This window comes from Stegodyphus dumicola, chromosome 3 (genome assembly GCF_044657685.1).
Source record: "Stegodyphus dumicola isolate Sdum_Otavi_A_Nest chromosome 3, ASM4465768v1".
NCBI lineage: Eukaryota > Metazoa > Arthropoda > Arachnida > Araneae > Eresidae > Stegodyphus > Stegodyphus dumicola.
The window spans coordinates 130993295-131013161 of record NC_140770.1 but is presented as its reverse complement, the minus strand read 5'-3'; the positions used below and the strand labels follow the sequence as shown (position 1 = coordinate 131013161).

At 32.0% G+C, this 19867-nt stretch overlaps 1 protein-coding gene across 1 annotated transcript; it reads right to left on the bottom strand.

The window, feature by feature from the left end:
- Positions 1-1002: 1002 nt before the first annotated feature.
- Positions 1003-19110, bottom strand: LOC118183047 (tubulin beta-2 chain-like). Its single transcript, XM_035352459.2, has 6 exons — positions 18953-19110; positions 12509-12617; positions 10086-10196; positions 7035-7279; positions 3617-4253; positions 1003-1404 (listed from the first exon to the last, which is right to left on the bottom strand). Exons 1-6 carry the CDS (start codon positions 19007-19009, stop codon positions 1223-1225), a joined length of 1341 nt encoding a protein of 446 aa, XP_035208350.1. The 5' UTR covers positions 19010-19110; the 3' UTR covers positions 1003-1222.
- Between the last annotated feature and the right edge of the window lie 757 nt (positions 19111-19867).

Genomic DNA, 19867 nt, shown 5'->3' with positions numbered 1-19867 from the left:
TTTCTGAATTTTGCTCTTAGAAAAGAAGGAAAAAAGGTGAAATACTGAATTTTTTATAAAGATAATTTTTCTTTTAGAATTATATCGCTACCAAAACATCAATCCATATTTACTCTCCATGTAATAATTTATACAAAGCAATATTAATAAAATTGTGTTTTTATGAAATTTTAAATTCGATGTTCCATTTATGGAACATTGGCATGTAAAAGGTTAAACAGACATTGAAAATGCTATTTACCTGGCAGCAAAGTAGCTGCTGTATTATAAAAAGCAATGTTGCAATCTGTATACAGCTTTTTGAAGGACAACCTGCGAAATCAATCGATAGGACGAGCTGGACCCAATGATCACCAGGCTTAACTGCGAGTGACCTTTCACCTCTGATGGCCAGTAAAGAGCATAATTCTATGGATCTTTTCTACCCACAAATCTGAATGATTACATCAGATATGCTTCAATATATACGACTGTAGCTAAATTATAATCTCGAAGCTTGCATGCTACAGGAGGTATGTACACCATAATTTCCATCAATATAATGTAAAAATTTTGGTACAGTAAACCTTATATTTATAGTGTCTCAAAATTAAGGACTGTGTGTTCACTCTGTACTTCATGACAATAACTTTATGAATAACAGCCTCACCAATAACAGAACTGCAATATCATGTGAACTATGCAAACTAGTAATCTCACTGCAGGTGATCAGAAAAGTAACAGACCTTCAATATTTGAAGTATGGTGAAATCAGGTCAAAGTTTGTTTTTAGTAAACGCTGACCAAAGGAAAAACAAAAAAATTGTACCTTACTGAAAGGAAAAAAAAACCATCTATTGCCAATTCATCATTAAATGAAACAAAATTTAAATCCATTTTTTCAAGACACCCCTATAAAAAATGGTTCAAGTAGCAAAGATAGCTGCAGATATTCTGGTAGTGTTCTTATGGTAAATAAAATTATTTTACAAAAAAAAAAAATCAGAATAAATATCACTACAATGCCCGAAAACACTTTTTATTTGTTAAACAAAGTAAAGAAATCACGCTTGAAATTTACAAAACAATTTAAAGAATTTTCTTACAAAATGTGCATACAGCTGATAATTATGACAAAACAGTTACGGTTCTTGTTCAATCTTCGAAAAATAAAAAATATTCATTACAAGATTGAAGACAAATTATATGCAAATTTCAAAACTGGAAAGCAAATGTTAAAAGTTTATGCAGTTTCGCCAGCAACTTCCTCTTCCTCGAAGTCACCTTCATCATCAGCAGTGGCTTCTTGGTATTGTTGATATTCAGACACCAAATCATTCATGTTAGATTCGGCTTCTGTGAATTCCATTTCATCCATACCTTCTCCAGTATACCAATGCAAGAAAGCTTTACGGCGGAACATGGCTAAAGAAGAAAAAGACTTCTGTAAAATACTGGAACAACCTTAATGAAAATTTTTAGAAATACCAATACAGTAAAACTATTTGAAATTTCCTAACAGAGTTAGTTCTCAATTACATGGACTGCTCTCTTTATTTTACATGCATCACAATAAGACAACACAAAATCAAATTGAAACTAATTTGTAATCAACCTCTTACTTCATTTGGTTATTTTCCATTTCATCTCCAAAATAGCACGCTTGCATTATCATTTCAAAATTAATTCATGCAATTAATTCCTACACAACACTCATATATTGGGTTATTTCATAAACAATGCTTTTTCTTACACTTTATTTTTAAAATAAGATTAAAATAAAAGTTCTTAGCTAAAAGATACTTTTGTTCATATCAGCTGGTTTTTAATAATTACATGGCTTGCAAAGCATACCCATTGAGCTTTAGTGATCAGTCTCATGAGCTATAGTTTCGTGATTGGAATTACTAGAACCACTGTCAAATACAGGCATATGCTGTTTTGTCGGATTTTCATTTATTACATAAATATTCCTCTTATTAATTGTTTAACTGAACTAATCCAGCAAAATATGATGAATGTATTCTTTTGTCAATTTTACTTAGTTATGAAAAAATATCACACTGCACTCTTCAAATTTGCACTATAAGAATAAGGTAAAATTAAATAGTCTTTAGTTCAGCAGCATATGTCTGCTTCGAGAACAAATTATACACCAATTTATTTAATCTTTCAATTATTTCATTGGTTTAAATAATGTAACTATATACATTTTATCAACGTTATTCAATTTAGATGAATGCATAAAATATGAAGAATGGCGTACAATTTTGGAAATTTTGTAGTAATTTAATAATTTGCAACAAAGCAGATAACCCTTTTTACTTACTTTTACCCTTTTTACTTCATTATAATAAAATTTACTACAAATCAGAACTCAAAAAGACAATAAATACTCCTACTTCTCTTTACATCAATCCTCAATTTTAATTAAAATACGAGCAAGATAGACACATTTTATTTTATATAATTTCTTGAACCGGAGAGCAAAAAATAAATGTTAAAACTTAGCCAAGGTACCTACATGAGTAGTATATATTTTCATTACTTTGCTTTCACCAAAACAGAAATAGGCTACAGATTAGTCTGTAACAATTTTATAGTTTAAATTTTATTGAGAAGCTATTGAAAGAGATTTGCTTTAAATATATGAAAAATTTTTAGATTAGCCCTTTATGAATTTCCTAATTACCAGATGAGCTACTGTTCCAGTTGATATTTTGAGTTCTGCTGCATGTATACTACATATGCAGAAGCACACATACGAATTTTAGATAGCCATTTTCAGAGCTGTTAAGCAAACTTTGTAATAGATCCAGTATTGAGAACTAATGTATATGCAACCTGCACTGTCGACAATCACATGCTAATTTAATTTTTTAGCAAGCAACGACAGTATTTTTGATTTACAAAAATTCATAAACAATTTCCTTTCTTACCATACAGTCCGAAATGTAAATTCGAGAAATTCATGTACTTCAAGCATTTCTTAATTAACACTTCATAATAATAAAATTTTATGAAATGTTTTAACTTTTTATACGATTAGAATAATTATAAAGCAAAATTTTAATTTTCTATTTAAGATGCTTTTTTTTTTCAGCTAATGAGTATCTATGGCAAGCCTAAAAGATATGAAAAGGTTCTGTTACATTATGAATGTTTATTTTAAAGAGTATATTATTTATAACATGCAAATTTAAATCATTAGTCACGAAAATTTGAGATTTACTGCATCACAAGGTAATTCTCTCTCCAAATAAAAACAATGTTGTCATATAAATATTAAATAAAAATTATAAACACTATCTTATAAAATTAATTCTAAACCATGATACTAAATTAAAACTACAAAAAATTTTTAAATCATCACCATCTGAAACTTAATCATATATGAGACAAACAAATTATAATGTGAAAAATTTACATTCAAAAAGAAATGAATGAATGCAGATAAGCTATGAAAATAATAAATATCTTTAAGAATGGTAACCTTAATTTGTATATAGTAACATTTTGCAAATGGCTAATGGAAGAGTTCTACTTAAATTTACTTTTAACACATTTTTAAACTATAATAAGCAAAAAGATAAGAAAAATTTTGATGTGATCAAATTTATTAAACAATGAATATTACCAGTGAATTGTTCTGAGATTCTCTTGAAGATTTCTTGGATGGCAGTGCTATTTCCAATGAAAGTTGCAGACATCTTGAGTCCACGGGGTGGAATGTCACATACAGCAGTCTTCACATTATTAGGGATCCATTCAACAAAGTAACTGCTGTTCTTGTTCTGGACATTCAACATCTGTTCATCAACCTCCTTCATGCTCATGCGTCCTCTGAATATAGTAGCAACAGTAAGGTAACGTCCATGTCTAGGATCACAAGCAGCCATCATGTTCTTGGCATCAAACATCTGTTGAGTTAGTTCAGGAACAGTCAAAGCTCTGTATTGTTGGCTTCCCCTAGATGTCAAAGGAGCAAAACCGGGCATGAAAAAGTGAAGTCGAGGGAATGGTACCATGTTGACAGCAAGTTTTCGGAGATCAGCATTCAGCTGACCTGGGAATCTAAGGCAGGTTGTTACTCCAGACATTGTAACAGAGACAAGATGATTGAGGTCCCCGTAAGTAGGAGTGGTAAGCTTCAATGTTCTGAAGCATATGTCGTACAATGCTTCATTATCAATACAGAATGTTTCATCTGTATTTTCAACTAACTGATGAACAGAAAGTGTGGCATTGTATGGTTCTACAACAGTGTCTGAAACCTATATGGAAATAATTTAATCTTTTTATAAACTAGAATAGGCTTAATTTAAACATAATATTAAAGAATTTTAACATAGGTAACATGCATAACTTTCTTTAGTGAATTTGTTTTAATTTTAGCATTTATTTTAATCACTGTAGAGAACTGAACAAATATTAATGCATAATCCATATTAATCTCATTTTCTGGGTAATACTGGCTTAAGAATATAAAACTTACTGAACTTTGCAGCAGAAAAGTGTATTTAATTTAATAAGAGTTATCAGAATATTTCATAACACTCTTATTCTATTTATTAGAAAATCAATGCATACAACTCGTAAGCAATAACAAAAAACAACCTGAAAGTCGAATTTACATAATGTAACTTTTTCATTTTAACCGAATTTATGCAATTTTAGAGAGTTTAAAAGTAGCACAAAACAGGAAAAGTAAAAAATCTTACAGGTGAATTAAAATTGAACCTCTGAAACTTGTCTACATATGTGATATGCTTAGAATTAAGTCCAAGATATATTACAGCAATTAGTGCAATCGATATGCTATAAAAATTGCAAATGTTTTATCAATCAGGCAAGAAAGATTTTAAGCACAGCAATTCTTAAAAATTTAATAGCTTTTTATAAATGGTACACTTCAAAATACTATTTTTTGCATTATAAACAAAGTACTTAAGAAAGACTACATGAAATAAGATATGCACTTAATACTTTTGGATCTTGTAATAAAAGCGAGACCAAAATTCTTACAATATTCTAAGATAAACTGCAGACTCCCTCCCCCTCTCCAAAAGCAATTTTCATCAGATAATGCAGAAAACTTAATGATAAACTCTCAATGTAGCTTTTACTGACAAGATTGTTAAATACAAGCAATTCACAAATTATTTTCAAACTTAAAACAATAGAAAATGATGTTTCAGAACATAAAATGAAGTTATATTGCAAATTAAATAAAATTAATATAGAACAAAAGTTCCTTTTCGAAAACCTTTTTCACCATCAAATATACTACTTTCCATGGGAAAACAATACAGAAGTAATTCCATTCAGTTTTCAAAATAGTTCTAGTTACCCATGAATATTCCTAATTAATATTTTCCACGAGGACTATTGTTTGGACTATAAATTTACATATTCAACATGGCAGACAGGCATTTTACAGAGTATATTACTATGTTTACCCAAACTTATGACAAGCCATAATTTTTTATGATTCTATTCTATGTGGTTATGCCCTTAGATGCTGAACTAGGCAGAATAATACTCTCATTAACAAGAAGGATTCTGATAGATTCATTTGTTTTTGTGACAGTAGTAGCTATGCAATAAAGGATTATTCCACGTACTATGTTCCAACTACAAGTACTGACAATTTTAGAGCTTAGTTTAATGCTAATTTTTAGTTAATATACGAGTTTAAGATGACATCCAAAAACTTGGGTTATAAAACTGGGAGGGAGGAGGAAACTTGCCTTATATCCAGATAAGTAAATATAGAGTCAAGAGCCAAATGAATGTCATTTGTGAGAACATCCAATTTACTTTTTTAATCTGAACAAATCTGCTAAGGTGCATCGACTGCTTGTAAAAGCATATGGTAAGGATGCCTGAAGTAAGAGAACTTGTTGCGAGTTGTTCCAAAAGCTTAAGAATGGCGAATCTTATGTCGAAAACAATGAACCTAAGTAGACTGATGAAAGTATGCGGAAATGAAAGCTTATTAGATGAAGATTTGTGCCAAATGCAAGTAGAACTTTCATTAGGAATGACTCAACATGCAATTTCACATTATTTAAAGTCACTGGAAATAATTCAAAAGGAAGGAAATGGGGTTCCATGTGAACTGAAACCAAGTAATGTTGACCAGCAATTTTTTACAAGTAAAATACATTATTTGCATCATATAGTCACTACTGATGAAAAATGTCACTGATAACAAAAAGAAATTGTGAGGACCACCTGGTTATGCTTCATCGACAGCCAAACCAAATACTCAAGGGGAGAAAAATCATGTTGTGCATATGATGGATAAGAGTTGCTCTAACTGAACAAAAACAATACTGGGGCTTCGTATCAAACACAATTGATGAGACTGAATTGAGCACTCAAAGAAAAACATGCTAACTACTACTCTAGACATGACAAAATTATTCTGCAATAAAATATCCACATTACAGCATCAGTCAAAATTTACTTGGTTAACACTCAAATGAGAAGCCCCCTTCCTGTATTAATCAGACATTCTTTGTGATTACTACTTGTTTCAACTGCTGACACAGCCTGCCTCAGTAGCAATTTTATCATATAAGGATACCGAAAATTGAGTTGGTTTACGATTAGCCTCAAAAGATGAAGCGTTGTTACAATGCAGTATCCATATGCTGCCAGAAAAATTGGGAAAAGTAGTGGCCAGCGAGGGACAATACTTTGAATAATCACAATAAAATGCCCAATTTTTTATAAAAAGCGGCAGACTTATTTGCACTTCCAATAAGAGAAGAACTGAAATTCAGCCCATCAAAAGATGCTCATAAAATATTCAGTTTCAAAGTAACCGAAAATTGATAAATTTTTTAAGTTTTCATGCACTTGGATATTAACCAATTTCACTATATCTATCAGGCAAAGCCTGATTTGTACAAACTGATTTATACTGAAATTTTTTAAGTTAATGAAATTACTGTCAATTATTTCCCCAAAGTTTTGAGCTACAAAAGCTCGTCATAAAATTAAAAACTAGCCTGATGCATGCTTATTTTATAAAATGAAATATTTACCTTAGGAGAGGGCATAACACTAAATGTGTTCATTATCCTATCAGGATATTCTTCCCTAATCTTTGAAATAAGTAGAGTACCCATTCCAGATCCAGTTCCACCACCAAGGGAATGAGCTAGTTGAAATCCTTGTAAACAGTCACAGCTTTCAGATTCTTTTCTCACAACATCTAAGACTGTGTCGACCAATTCGGCACCTTCTGTATAGTGGCCCTTGGCCCAGTTATTACCGGCACCACTTTGACCTGGATTATAAAAATACGATAGTCAACCAATTTCAATATAAATTATACCAAGCAAATATGCAAAAGCCCTCTGATGAATAATAATTTAAAATCTGAATATTAATTACTTTAAAATTTAACTATATGCACAAAAATAATTACATGAATATGTTTAGCGTCTGAGTAAGCCTCGTATAAAGAATATGGCAAATATGCAAATACAGACGATTAAATCTGTTTTGTTATGTCTTTCAACCTTCAATGATTTTTACAAAGAATCAAAACAAATAAGAGTAAATGCTCTTAAAATTAGTCCAAGTAATTTTACTTGGATGAAATAACAAGTTACTGAGAAATAATTTTTGACAATTGTTTTATTACTCATACATCGGTATTTGAAACAGTTTATTTCGTTATTATACTCGAAACTATGGCAAGAGGGATTTTTGATCTTCACAGGAACCATGTCAATACATGATTATCATTTTCTAAACAGAAGCTGCAGTAGTATATTATTTTCTCAGTTTGTAAGAAGCTCTTTTCATTTGTTATTTAAAAAAAAGGTATTAAACTTGGTGGTATCCTAAATTTTTTTATCAAGGAATCTAGTTAATCAGTAACATGATAAAAGTGACAAAGCCAGTAAAAAAAACACTAGCAAAAGAAAAGTGATATCACTGCCCTTAAAAACAAAACCAATAATGACATGTTTCTTGTTCAAAGTAGGAAAAAAAATGCTTTTTAGAAAGTTTTTTTTTTTTTTTCTCTTTTTACAGATTTCGATGGAAAAACTGAGTTTTACTTTAAAAAATTTAATGTTACCAAAATAGTAAAACATTTAAACTTACAATTCTGCAAATACACATTTTTTCAGCAAAAAACAGCAAGCTCCAAATTCTGAAAGCCGTAACTGGTACTTTTTCCATTAAAAATTCATGCTAATCCTTACAAATATTTTAATAAATAAATTGGTTATAAACATTATCAGCAAAAAAATTCAGGATACTTTTGTTACAGTGGCCTCCAAACCATAATAAGGTAATTCCGGTTTTTCGCCAAAATCTCTGCTATAATTTTGCCATGCTCATGAACTGATAATATAAAAATAAACACAATATACAATAACAATACTCGCATGTCATTTCCCATGATTATTTTTAAGGATCCTTAGCCCTTATCCTTTTTATTACTTTATTACATGTGACTGTTGCAGTCAACTGCAGCACTTCAACACATATAGCTGTTTGTTAACATTTCGTGGACGTCAACTCGTCTGCTTAAGAATAGATAAATCTAATAGCAGTGATGAAGGATATTCTGGAACCGCCGAAAAGAAAATTTTCAACATGTGTTTCTTCTTTATGCAATTTTTAACATTGTACCTCCTAATGATTTCATCATTAGCATAAAGTTTCATGTTGTGGCCATTTCAGCACTCATTTGCCAGGTGAAAGACCTTGAAAAAATTCCTGCCATCCACCTTATTATTTGGTAATTAAGACTGTTCACAAAAAAGCAATGAATACAATTTCAAATAAACAATGCAAATTCAAAAACCTCATTAAAAATAAATAACATAAGGAGATGCAGTGAGAGCAAAAAATGCAACACAATACCAATTCCCGATTCAATCTTGGGGGCTGCTATAATAAAGTAACAAATTTACAAGCAAGTAAAAGCTAAAGTTATGCCGAACTGCAAAAAAATTGGCCAAACCAGTAATAATGACAGGAAGTAATAGTTCCATTATTTAATTAATAATTATGTCAAAAGTGCAGAGTGCTGAGTTTTAGAGCTTATCATGAAAGTAATTATTGGAGATAAAACCAAATCTTAAGAACTTTACTACTGTAAGACATACTTTTTAGTGAAAAATATTAAAAACTTAACATTTTTCAAATTTCCTACTGCCCAAGTTTTTCTATATATTATAAATGATCAAACAACTGTTTGATTCATTTATAATACGAGGGCAATCCCCAAAAAAAGGTCTAACGGGGAGACAGTTTTAATACGGTTGTTGGCAACACTGTTGTGAGTGGTGCCTTCTCCACTACCACATAAGCACTTCGCTCGGATGCTCAGTCTTGGCTTGGCAGCCATTCGAAATGGAGCTTCCGATAAACGTTACCGCCAAGTGCAAAGTGCGCGCAGTTATTCGATTTTAGAACACAAAAGGCATTAAACCAGTTGAAATTCACTCAGAAGGGCAATTCAGAACTGGAGAAGAGGGATGTTGAGCAAGGGTGTAAGCATTCTCCACGACAACGCCCGTCCTCACGCCGCTTGTCGATCTGCAAAATTTTGGTTGGAACGTCATCACACACCCACTCCACAGTCCGGACTTGGCACCCAGTGATTTCTACCTGTTCCCTAAGTTGAAGGAACATTTTTCTGGACGGCGGTTCTGCTCCAATGATGAGGTTCAACGCTTCCTGAAGGGCATGGCAGCAAGCTGGTATGACATGGGCATTGTGAAACTGCCACAGCGTCTGAAAAAATGCATTGACCGAAATGGCGATTATGTTGAAAAATAAAGCATTCTCCAATCTTTAAAGTGATGTAGCAATTATAGAAAATAAACGGTTCTTTGTATATCTAAAAATATAGACCTTTTTTTTGGGGATTGCCCTCATATATAGAAAAACTAATGACAAAGTAATGAAAAAATTAAAAAAGCAATACTACACACAGTTGGTTGCCAGCTTCTCCCTACCTGAGAAAAATTCTAAAGTTCAAAATTTTTCTAACATTAAAATTCATTTAACAGCATTCACGCTAAGGTTTTGAAAAATTGAAAAAGCTGAGGAATGAAAGATATATTTACCAAAAATGAAATTATCAGGCCTAAACAGCTGTCCAAATGGACCAGACCTGACGGAATCCATTGTTCCTGGCTCCAAATCCAATAGAATTGCACGAGGAACATATTTTCCTCCTAGAAAATAAACAATTGCATATTTTTTAAGCACTTAATATAAGGATAATTTTTAAAAATTACACAATCTGATTAAATTCCAATATAACATCCTGCAATTTAAATTTTAAAGAGGTACAGCTTGAGTGACCTTTCCCCCACACTGGCAATTTTTGGCTTGGCGTACTCTTTGGACTGTTGTATTTCTGTTAACCCAGCAGCAAATCGTAGAACACGACATTTCGGCAACCCTGCTGCATTCAGCATTTTTTAAACTGGAAAGTGACATTTTCTTCACTGGAACGGAACAAGAAGTTGCCTCTGCGTGAACTGGTTGTATCGATTTTTTTTTTTTTTTTTTTTTTTTTTTTTAATTTTACTTTATTCAGATTTCCTTATATTTTCAGATTAAGATGCCATCTGTTTTAAGCATTATTGAGAAGTCTCAGGGAGTGTTAATGGGAAATTTAAAATTTTAGTTTTCAAATGGAAAGAAGACGTTAGGAAAGCCTGGCGTAGTGAATAGATTGTTTCGTTTATGTACACTTCAGCAAGATTTTTTATAGGAAACAGGCTTGATAAAGGGGCAAATTATATGCGAGAAATTATTAAGGTTAAAGTCAGTCAGATGGTTTTATGTGTGTAAAGTATGACAGGGAAGGAATGTGGATCTATGAAGTCAATTCCACATGGGTCATGGTTTTGTAATAATAAGTTGAGGATGGACGAAATATTTTTCTTAACATATGAAAGAAAACGCTCAGAGGGACTATACTGGAGCTATTCAAGATAAGTATTGGCTTTTAACACAGCAGACTGGAAGCAATTTTAAAAGAAACTATTTTAAGTTATATAGAACTGTCATCGGAAAAAAATAGGTGACACTAGGAAGATGGCAGAAACAGATTAAAGCAAATTTGGAAAACTGATATACAATAGGGAACATGCAGTTGAGGGGCAGTGGGTTTCTGGAGGGGTCGAGAGAGAATGTGACAAACTATATTTGGTAGCTGTTCACAATAGGAGTGAGAGAGCACTATTGGATGTTAGTGGATTAAGACGGAGACTAAAATTTATTCGGATAGTTGGAAAAGCTATGACTGGTTAAGTAGGGAGGGTTTTGAGTACTTAAATCATAATTTGCTTTTTGTTGATTCAGAAATGGGATGCCATACAAACACAATAGAAAGTGCATAAAGGCGGGCAAAAAGCTCCTTGCCAACACATAATTAGCAAACAGATTTTAAATTTTATTCGGCTTTCTTTATTTTCATTAATTTTGCAAGAAGCAAAGTATTGATGTATTCAACAAATTTCTAGAAATTGTAAGGCACGTAAACTGGGCAATATAAGATTTCTTTGTAAATTTACCACAATTCTGCAAACTTTTCTTAATTTCCAGCATTTCTTTCCTTTATTTTTAATTTAAACATGCATTCTGAACTCGTATTCAATTTTACAACTTAAAACTCGGCTTTTCAATATTTCTGCTTAAAAAATGCCTCCACGTACTTGTGTATATTTAAACTTTATTTTTAATTTACACGCCATAACAAACCATTTGCGTCAAGGATGTGGGCTTTGCTCAAACCAAAAAAGATTCAAGATTTTAGCAAATCTAACTAGTGTAACTTCAGTAAAAATATTCAATACTTTTACTTACACATCTCATAAATGCACTTTTATTTAAATCAATACTCCAAATTCTTTAACGTTATATTATTATAGAAGTGTTGCAGCTCGAAAAATAAATTAAGAGCTGTTCTTGCATGATATTGAGTTTTCTATGAATTTGTGATTTCTATTGTGATTTTCTTTAAAGTCAAAATAGGTAAATGTGTATGTGGACAGCAGTACCATGTTCCTCTGCGATACTGAGAATTCAGTTCTCCAACCTTATTTTTTAAAGTTAAAACAGACCATGAAAATAAAGGTTAAGAGTGTTATGGACACTTAAAGCATTTTTTAATTTAGTTACTTTGTTACCATTGCATGAAATTTCGAGTGATCCGTTATGTATGTTGGTCTTATGCAATTTTCAGAACATTGAAATTTTTTTTTAAAGGCTACTATTTTTCACATATTTACTTCGTGAAAAATTAGTTGCCACTATTTGGCAACTTTGCAGAAAGGTTGAGCAGATAATTCAATAATATTAAATTCTATGGTACTGATCTGGCAGCAAAAAAAAGGTAGACTAGTATAAAGGCAGCTTCATAACTTGGCCCAAAAGTATTCCCAATTAGGCTTTCAATTTCAATACAAATTATTTCTGGAGAAAAATTTATTACTTAAAAGATTTTTATTACAAAAATTAACTGAAAAAAGCTTACCAGAAGCTTCATTATAATACACATTTATTCGCTCCAACTGCAAGTCAGAATCTCCATGATAGGTACCAGTGGGATCAATACCATGCTCATCTGAAATTACTTCCCAAAACTGTAAAAAAAAAAAAAAAAAAAAAAAAAAAAAACAAATGATGACATTGCAGTACAGCATAAAATAAGTAATAAACTTTAAAATTTGGAGATTACAAACCAGTCACCAAGTTAAATGAAACCGTGCCAAATCTGGTAACGCCCCCCCCCTTTTTTTTTGTGGTGATGAAAATCGTTAGGGTTTAGGGCAACAGTTTATATTATTTAACCAGGCTTTTGAATATTCATACCTGTAACTTCATTTGGTAAAAGTTTACAATTGGGTGCCCCTTGTTTCTTGGCGATTCTTTTTTGACGCCAAGATCGACACCAGGAAGGCACACTTTCAAGATGGCCGCTACAAAAACCAAAATAAGAAGCCAAAGAAATTAACAAACTGTGCCCATGTACACATCGATCTGTTTCCACTTAAAAAAACATCCTACAATTGCGCAAACTAGGCATTACGCACTGCCTTAAATTTGTCCATGTACACCTATTTTCGTTTAAATAAAATCATGAAGCTAAAACAAAGTTAAAACTATCATGGTAACGAGAAGAGAGGTTTCATTGCCAAATTATTTTAAATTGTCGCTAATCGAAGGAGCACCCAATTCTACACTAGAGCTCTTCATTTCACTATTTGTGGTTTTAAATGCAATGCTTCCCTTAAACAGGGTATTCGTCATTCACCGTGCTTCTCTTGAACAGTTTGAGCAAAACGGCTGGCATCGAAAAAGTTGAACGTGTGGATTTTGCTTATTCGATTTCAAGATAAGAGCGAAAGATGTGTAATAGAATGGTACATGAATTATGGTTTGATTCCAAATGTGTACGAATATCCTAAGTGTAAAAATATGAAATTAGTTGAAAAGAAAGATGCGACAGGCCTTTGTGAATAGATGTCTTGTAAAGGGCTCTTGGCTTTCCGAGTTACAAATCTTGCAAGTCCTGATTCTTCAACTAACATTCGTGGGATCAGAAGTGCATGACTGATTAATACACTTGAATTAAAATAACAAGATTTGATTAACACAGATTTTGACTTAAATATAAATCAAAAAGTAATTCTCATTACATGCAAGTACATTATATGTAATTACCGTATTTGACGGAATATAAGACACTTTTTTTTCTAAATTTGGTCTCAAAAAGTTACCTGTGTCTTATACGTGAAGAAGACAGGTTAACTTTCAATACTGAATGCTACTTTTAGCCCGGATAAAGGTATAGACACACTTAACTTTTTCTACATCTGCCATAATTATTTTTCGCATGCGTGAAATATCCATCGCCGAAAAGCGCTAAAGCTCGAAGATGATGTCGAAGTTCGAACAGGTTCGACGGTCACATTACGTCTATGGAGCCTTTCCTTCTTTTTACATAGACTTTCTTTGACTCAGCCAACACACGTGTCAGTGCTACTCTGTATAAACGTCTCGGTATCAGTGCTTAAAACTATTTGTTTAAAAAAAAATACCCTGGAAAATATGACTACTGGAAACAAGAGATTAAAGCTACACAATTCAGTATAAACTAGGAATGTTAAACTATGCCAAAGTTCATGGACACAGAGCAGCAGCAAGGCATTTCGGTCCACCACCTACAGAAAAAATGACACGTACTTGGCGACTGCAGGAAGATCAACTGAAGACTGCTAAAAAACAAAAACATAACCTTCGATGCCCAGCTCCATCTCGGCCTGAACTTAAAAATGCCATAAAAATATGGGTGACAGATAAGAAGAAATCTGGGATAAGTGTTTCAATCAAAATGGTAATCAATAAGGCCAAAGGATTTGCAGAAAAACATGAAAATCAGAACTTTTCAGGGTCTGAGGATTGGTGCTACAGCTTCATGAAAAGGCAAGGCTTATTAATACGCACAAAAACAACTATTGCACAGAAAATGCCAGCAGATTATGAAGAAAAAAATACTAGCATTTCATAGGTTTGTTATAAATGCACGCAAGAAAATTTCTTTTGAGCTCTGTCAAATAGGAAATATGGATGAAATTTCCACTCACATTTGATGTACCATCCAACAAGACTGAGTATTAAACGGTCTAAATCAATAACCATAAAAACCACATGTCATGAAAAAACTTGATATACGATAGTTCTAACATGTTGTGCTGATGGCACAAAACTACCGCCGTTTTTCATATTTAAAAGAAAAACTGCCAAAAGATGTTCATGTTCATCTGAAAGGCTGGATGGACGAAGCTGGAATGAAACTGTGGTTACAGAATGTATGGGCAAGGCAACCTGGTGGACACTTTAAGAAAACCCTTTCTTGGTTTTGGATCAGTTTAGCGCCCATAGAACTGAAACCATAAAGAATAAAGTAAGAGAATTAAAAACCCAGATAGCTGTCATTCCTGGTGAACTGACTAGCCAATTGCAGACTTTAGATGTATCGGTGAATCAGCCATTTAAGGAAAAACGTGCGAGAACGATGGAACAAGTTGATAGGAGAGCCACATCATGCCCTCATACCCTCAGGTAGAATGAAGCAGCCCTTTATTTCACAAGTGTGCGAGTGGGTAAAAAGATCTTGGTAAGACGCAAAGGCTGAAGTAATTGTTAAGTCCTTTAAGAAATGCAGAATAAGTAATGCTTTTGACGGAACAGAAGACGACACATTATTCGAAGAAGGTGATACTAGCAATGACAGAAACAGCAGTGATGACGATATTCTCATTTTCGATGATGATGATAGTGAAAAGGATTTTTATGGTTTTGAAAGTGATTAATGTGTAATTTCACGATAGGCAACGTTTTCCTTGAATCTGTGTTTTGTAGTTTCTGCTTTATGGTAAGTACGTGGTTGAAATGAGCACACCAATTTGAATTTTATCTTTATTGTCGTGTTACACATTTTAATATAAATATCAACGTCTTCCATTTATTATAAATTAAAATTTATCGTAAAAATATAAACTACATAGTTAAAACTGTTTACCACTTTTCGTTTTTTACTATACTATGGCATTTCCTACTAGTTATTGCTTATTACAGTTTCTTAAATTTTGCAATTAAATTTTATACCTATTTTTGCTACTGTCTTAAAAATAATATATGATGATATGAAAAGTCCATAAATCAATAGTTGATCCCATAAAATACATAGTTATTAAATTTCAAATACTTCTTCGTTGTTTTTCTTGAACTTCTGTTTTAGATATGAATTCTTTGGATTTTTATAGGACTCATTCAAAAATCGAAACTATGGTGATTTGATGAGTTGGCGATTTTCTAAAACGTGCAGAAATAATCCATTTTGTGAATTTTCGAAAACTTACCAAACTGGCCCATAATATCCAGTTTTACCAAATTCAGAATTATACTAAAATGTGAAGAGGAAAATTACACTAGTAGTAAAATATACTAATAATTAAATCATTTCGATTAAAAAAAAAAAGCTCAACATGCTTTAAAATTTGTTCAGCATAAAAGAAGGGGGAAAAATGGTGAAAACACAAAGTAAATCAAACCAATATCCAAGAGAAAGAAAAAAAATTAAGAAAAGCACTAGTTAATAATTTCCTGGGCTCAACCCAGATTTTACGATCTCTTAAAATTTAGTCATCAGGCAAGTTTCTTCCTTGCCAATTTTATTTCGCTACATTTTAAACTGAACATTTTAGATCAAACCAGTCTACCTTAATAATTACAAAGCAGCTTAGTTTGACACAAATTTCATTTTCTATTCCTTCATGATACGAAGTCATGTTTCCATTAAAAATTTCATCCCTAAAATTTGGAAGATTTTTTTCCCTTGAAAAATTCAAAACAAAGTACATTATTAAAATAAAAATATTGAAAAAAAAAAAAAAAAAAAAAAAAAAAAGGGGGGGGGAAGTTGCACAACTTGAAAGATAGTCTTTACTTTAGAGCTTTCAGGAACAAATAAAGCCATAAAAATTTCACCAATTTTATTCCATTCCCACATTAGAATTTCAAAACAATAAGGAAAGCTTTAAAAAAAATCTAAAATTGCACAATGAATGAATTAAATTTCTAAATACTTACACTTAATTCTCAAAAAGCAGCCCAAGACACACTCAATACATTATGTTAGGTTATTTAATTACGGCAAAGCCTCGAGGGCTATCTGCCTAAGGGGAGGGATGCCTTCGTGGAGGACTTTCTAAGGGAAACTGGTTCGTACACATGGGGAACACGTTACACAAGGGAAAACCACGAAAACACCTAAGCAGCCTCTCAACACATATGAAAACCTGAACTAATGTCATAACTTCTACACAGAATAACTCAAATTTTTCTTTAAATAAATATCACTGTCTAATTAAAAATTTAGACAAAATAATTTTAGCCTTCAGATGAAAAACACTTTTGCAGCTGTGTTAGCTCAATTTCACAGGATTAAATGCTATACTAAAGAAAATATATTCGACATAATTACTTCATCCAATTTTTTTTTTATCTTGCATGATGGTACTCATTTCATTACACTGCCAAAACTTAAATAGTTTATATACAAGTGCCTATCATATAAGCATCTGATGATAATTAACAGTTGCAGGTTAAAAATTTATTTATTATTGGTGCTAATTTTGGCAACTAAATGTGTTTGCCTCTTAGTTGCAAAATCAAGTACCGCAACAAGTATCCATTTTAAAATATACAACTTATTCAGCTAACACTAATTAGCTTATTTTGGGAAAGTGCAGAATTGCCCACTGCTTGGCACGTTTTTAAGAACTGCACATATTCGATATATATGTACACATCGACCTATTTTTACTTAAAAAAAACCCAGAATTGCACAAAAATGGCATTGTGCACTCCCTTGACTTTATCCATGTACACACTGACCTATTTTCACTTAAAAAGTCAAAGAAAATTGACAAAAATCCAATTCTTCTTACTCTTGTAAAAAGCGCCAAACGAACTCCAATCAGATAAGCAGGCAATTCTGCACTTTAGCCGCTTATTTTTCTAACGGCATATAATTAGATATACTAATTCTATTTTTCTAATGTTAATGTAAATCAGCTGCAAAATTATTCATTCTACAAATATTATCTTATTTTGAATTATAAAACCTCACTGTTCTTTTTATAAGCCCCAAAGGTACCTACTTATTTCATAACAAAAGAACAAGCTGATGAGAAGCTGAAGCTTTTAGTATTAACAATATACCACTGCTTGGCGACCGATATTGAAACTATTTTTCCTCAGGTGTTCAAAAGAAATTCTGCTTAATTTCACTTACATTTCAGTTAAATAAAATAGCTTTGATTATATCTAGGCTCTAAGATTAGACGGCACTTTTTTTAAGTGACCTTTTAATACAAGAAAAAGACATTTTATCACGCTCATTTTGACACATTAATCGCTCAAATAACAAATATTTTCATACACTACTACTCTAGAAGTATACCGACACTCTCGTTTTCAAATCACGTAAAGTTTGTCTTATATATGGAATCAAAATCGTAAAAACAACCTTATGTTTAGCGTAAGTATATTGAAACAATCAATTTCGAGGGCAGCTAAAGGTCCCTCCTCATCAGGACCTTTAGCTGCCCTCGAAATCGATTGAGTGTTTCAATATACTTACGCTAAATACAAGGTTGTTTTTACGATTTTGATTGTCACATTAGCGTGTTTCTCTTCTAGTCTATATATAAAGGGTTTTGAAAAAAGAATCTTCAACTTGAAATGAGGCTAAATTCATAACTTAAGAATATTTTAACTAAATTCAAGTTTATTTCATTGACTTTTCATACAGTCTCAACTTCTTACTAGCTTTCTGAAGACAAAAAAAATTATTCTTACTTTACAGGTTCTATACCGAAAACAGGAAAAATTATGCGCATCGGAAAATTTTCATAGCAAAGTTTTTTCCAAAAATCTGCAACGACTTTACATAAATTAGTTTTTCCGTTAAGAAAACTGAACTACATAGGAAACATTTAAGAGTCAACGGTCAGTACCACTTATCAAATGCAATGATAGAAATTCTACAATTTAAACGTCCTAAGGAATTAATTCATGCATAATATTTAATGGATTGCTTCTTTTCTAAGTAACCACTAGTTGTTCTAGTTGTCGGCACGATGACCGCCATTACGCCTTTGTTTCGCGGTTTAACGGATGCTTGCCATTTTCCCAGATGTCCGCCATTTAAAATTTTAAATACTTATTTAGTTTTCTTGGAACGCTTCAAATTTCTCAAAATTTGTTCAATACCTACAATTTCCTTAGACTAAGAACAGATTTTTCTTTCAATGTCGCATAAATTAAATCTTGAGTGCATATTTCGGTTTCATAAGTAAGCAAAGCATACGAAAATTTCAAACTAACTTTAAAATATAAATTATTTTACCTTAGCACCAATTTGGTTACCGCACTGTCCAGCTTGGATATGCACTATTTCTCTCATTTTAATTAATTAAACGCTGAAAATTCTCAATAAAAATTTAAGGAGCGATATAAATGTCGTACTTCACACACTTCGGGCGCGCCTTAAATGCAGCGTAGAAACGTCACTAGGCGGGGTACGCTATCTGCAGCCAACTTAAGGCCGAAGCAAAGCACTCACAGCGCCCTCTAAGATACAAATTGTGTTAAAGAGTTTCTTTATTTTGTTGTACGAAAGTCAGTTAGTTAAAAGTAAATCCGCTTTAATCAATTCAAATTATTATAACTTGAATAGTCATTTCTATCAGAAATTAAAATGGCAAACTTTGTAGCAGCAAGTTCAATGGCAAATCAGTTCTAAAAAAACTCAAGCTCTTTTTTCTCGTCTTTTCCCTTTTTTAAACAAAGTTTTATTTAAAATGCAATAAAATTTAATGCTCATATTTGTTAATTGAAAATGGTAACAATATTAAAGTAACTGAAACAGAAAACTTAGGAGAACAATTGCAGGAATTAAAAATCCTATTTCATTTGAATTGAACACTGCCATTGAATGCAGACTTTGCTAACATAATTCTATTTCCTATAAGAAAGAAATATGGGAAGGGCTAAGAGATCCGTATCATCCTAAACTATACCTCCTTATAGAACTTAAAATTACATTCAGTGCTAAAGGTCTAAAGTAAATCAGTTTAATATTTAACTGTTTAGTAAAGAATTAATGACTCAACTTTGCACAAAATGTAAATATATTTTTGACTCTCATGTTGAAAAAAATTACCTTCCTTTCTGATAAGACAAAACGAATAAACATATTAGAATATCTGAATAATTACGTCTGTATAAGCCAAATTAACTCGCAACGTAGAATATATAGGCA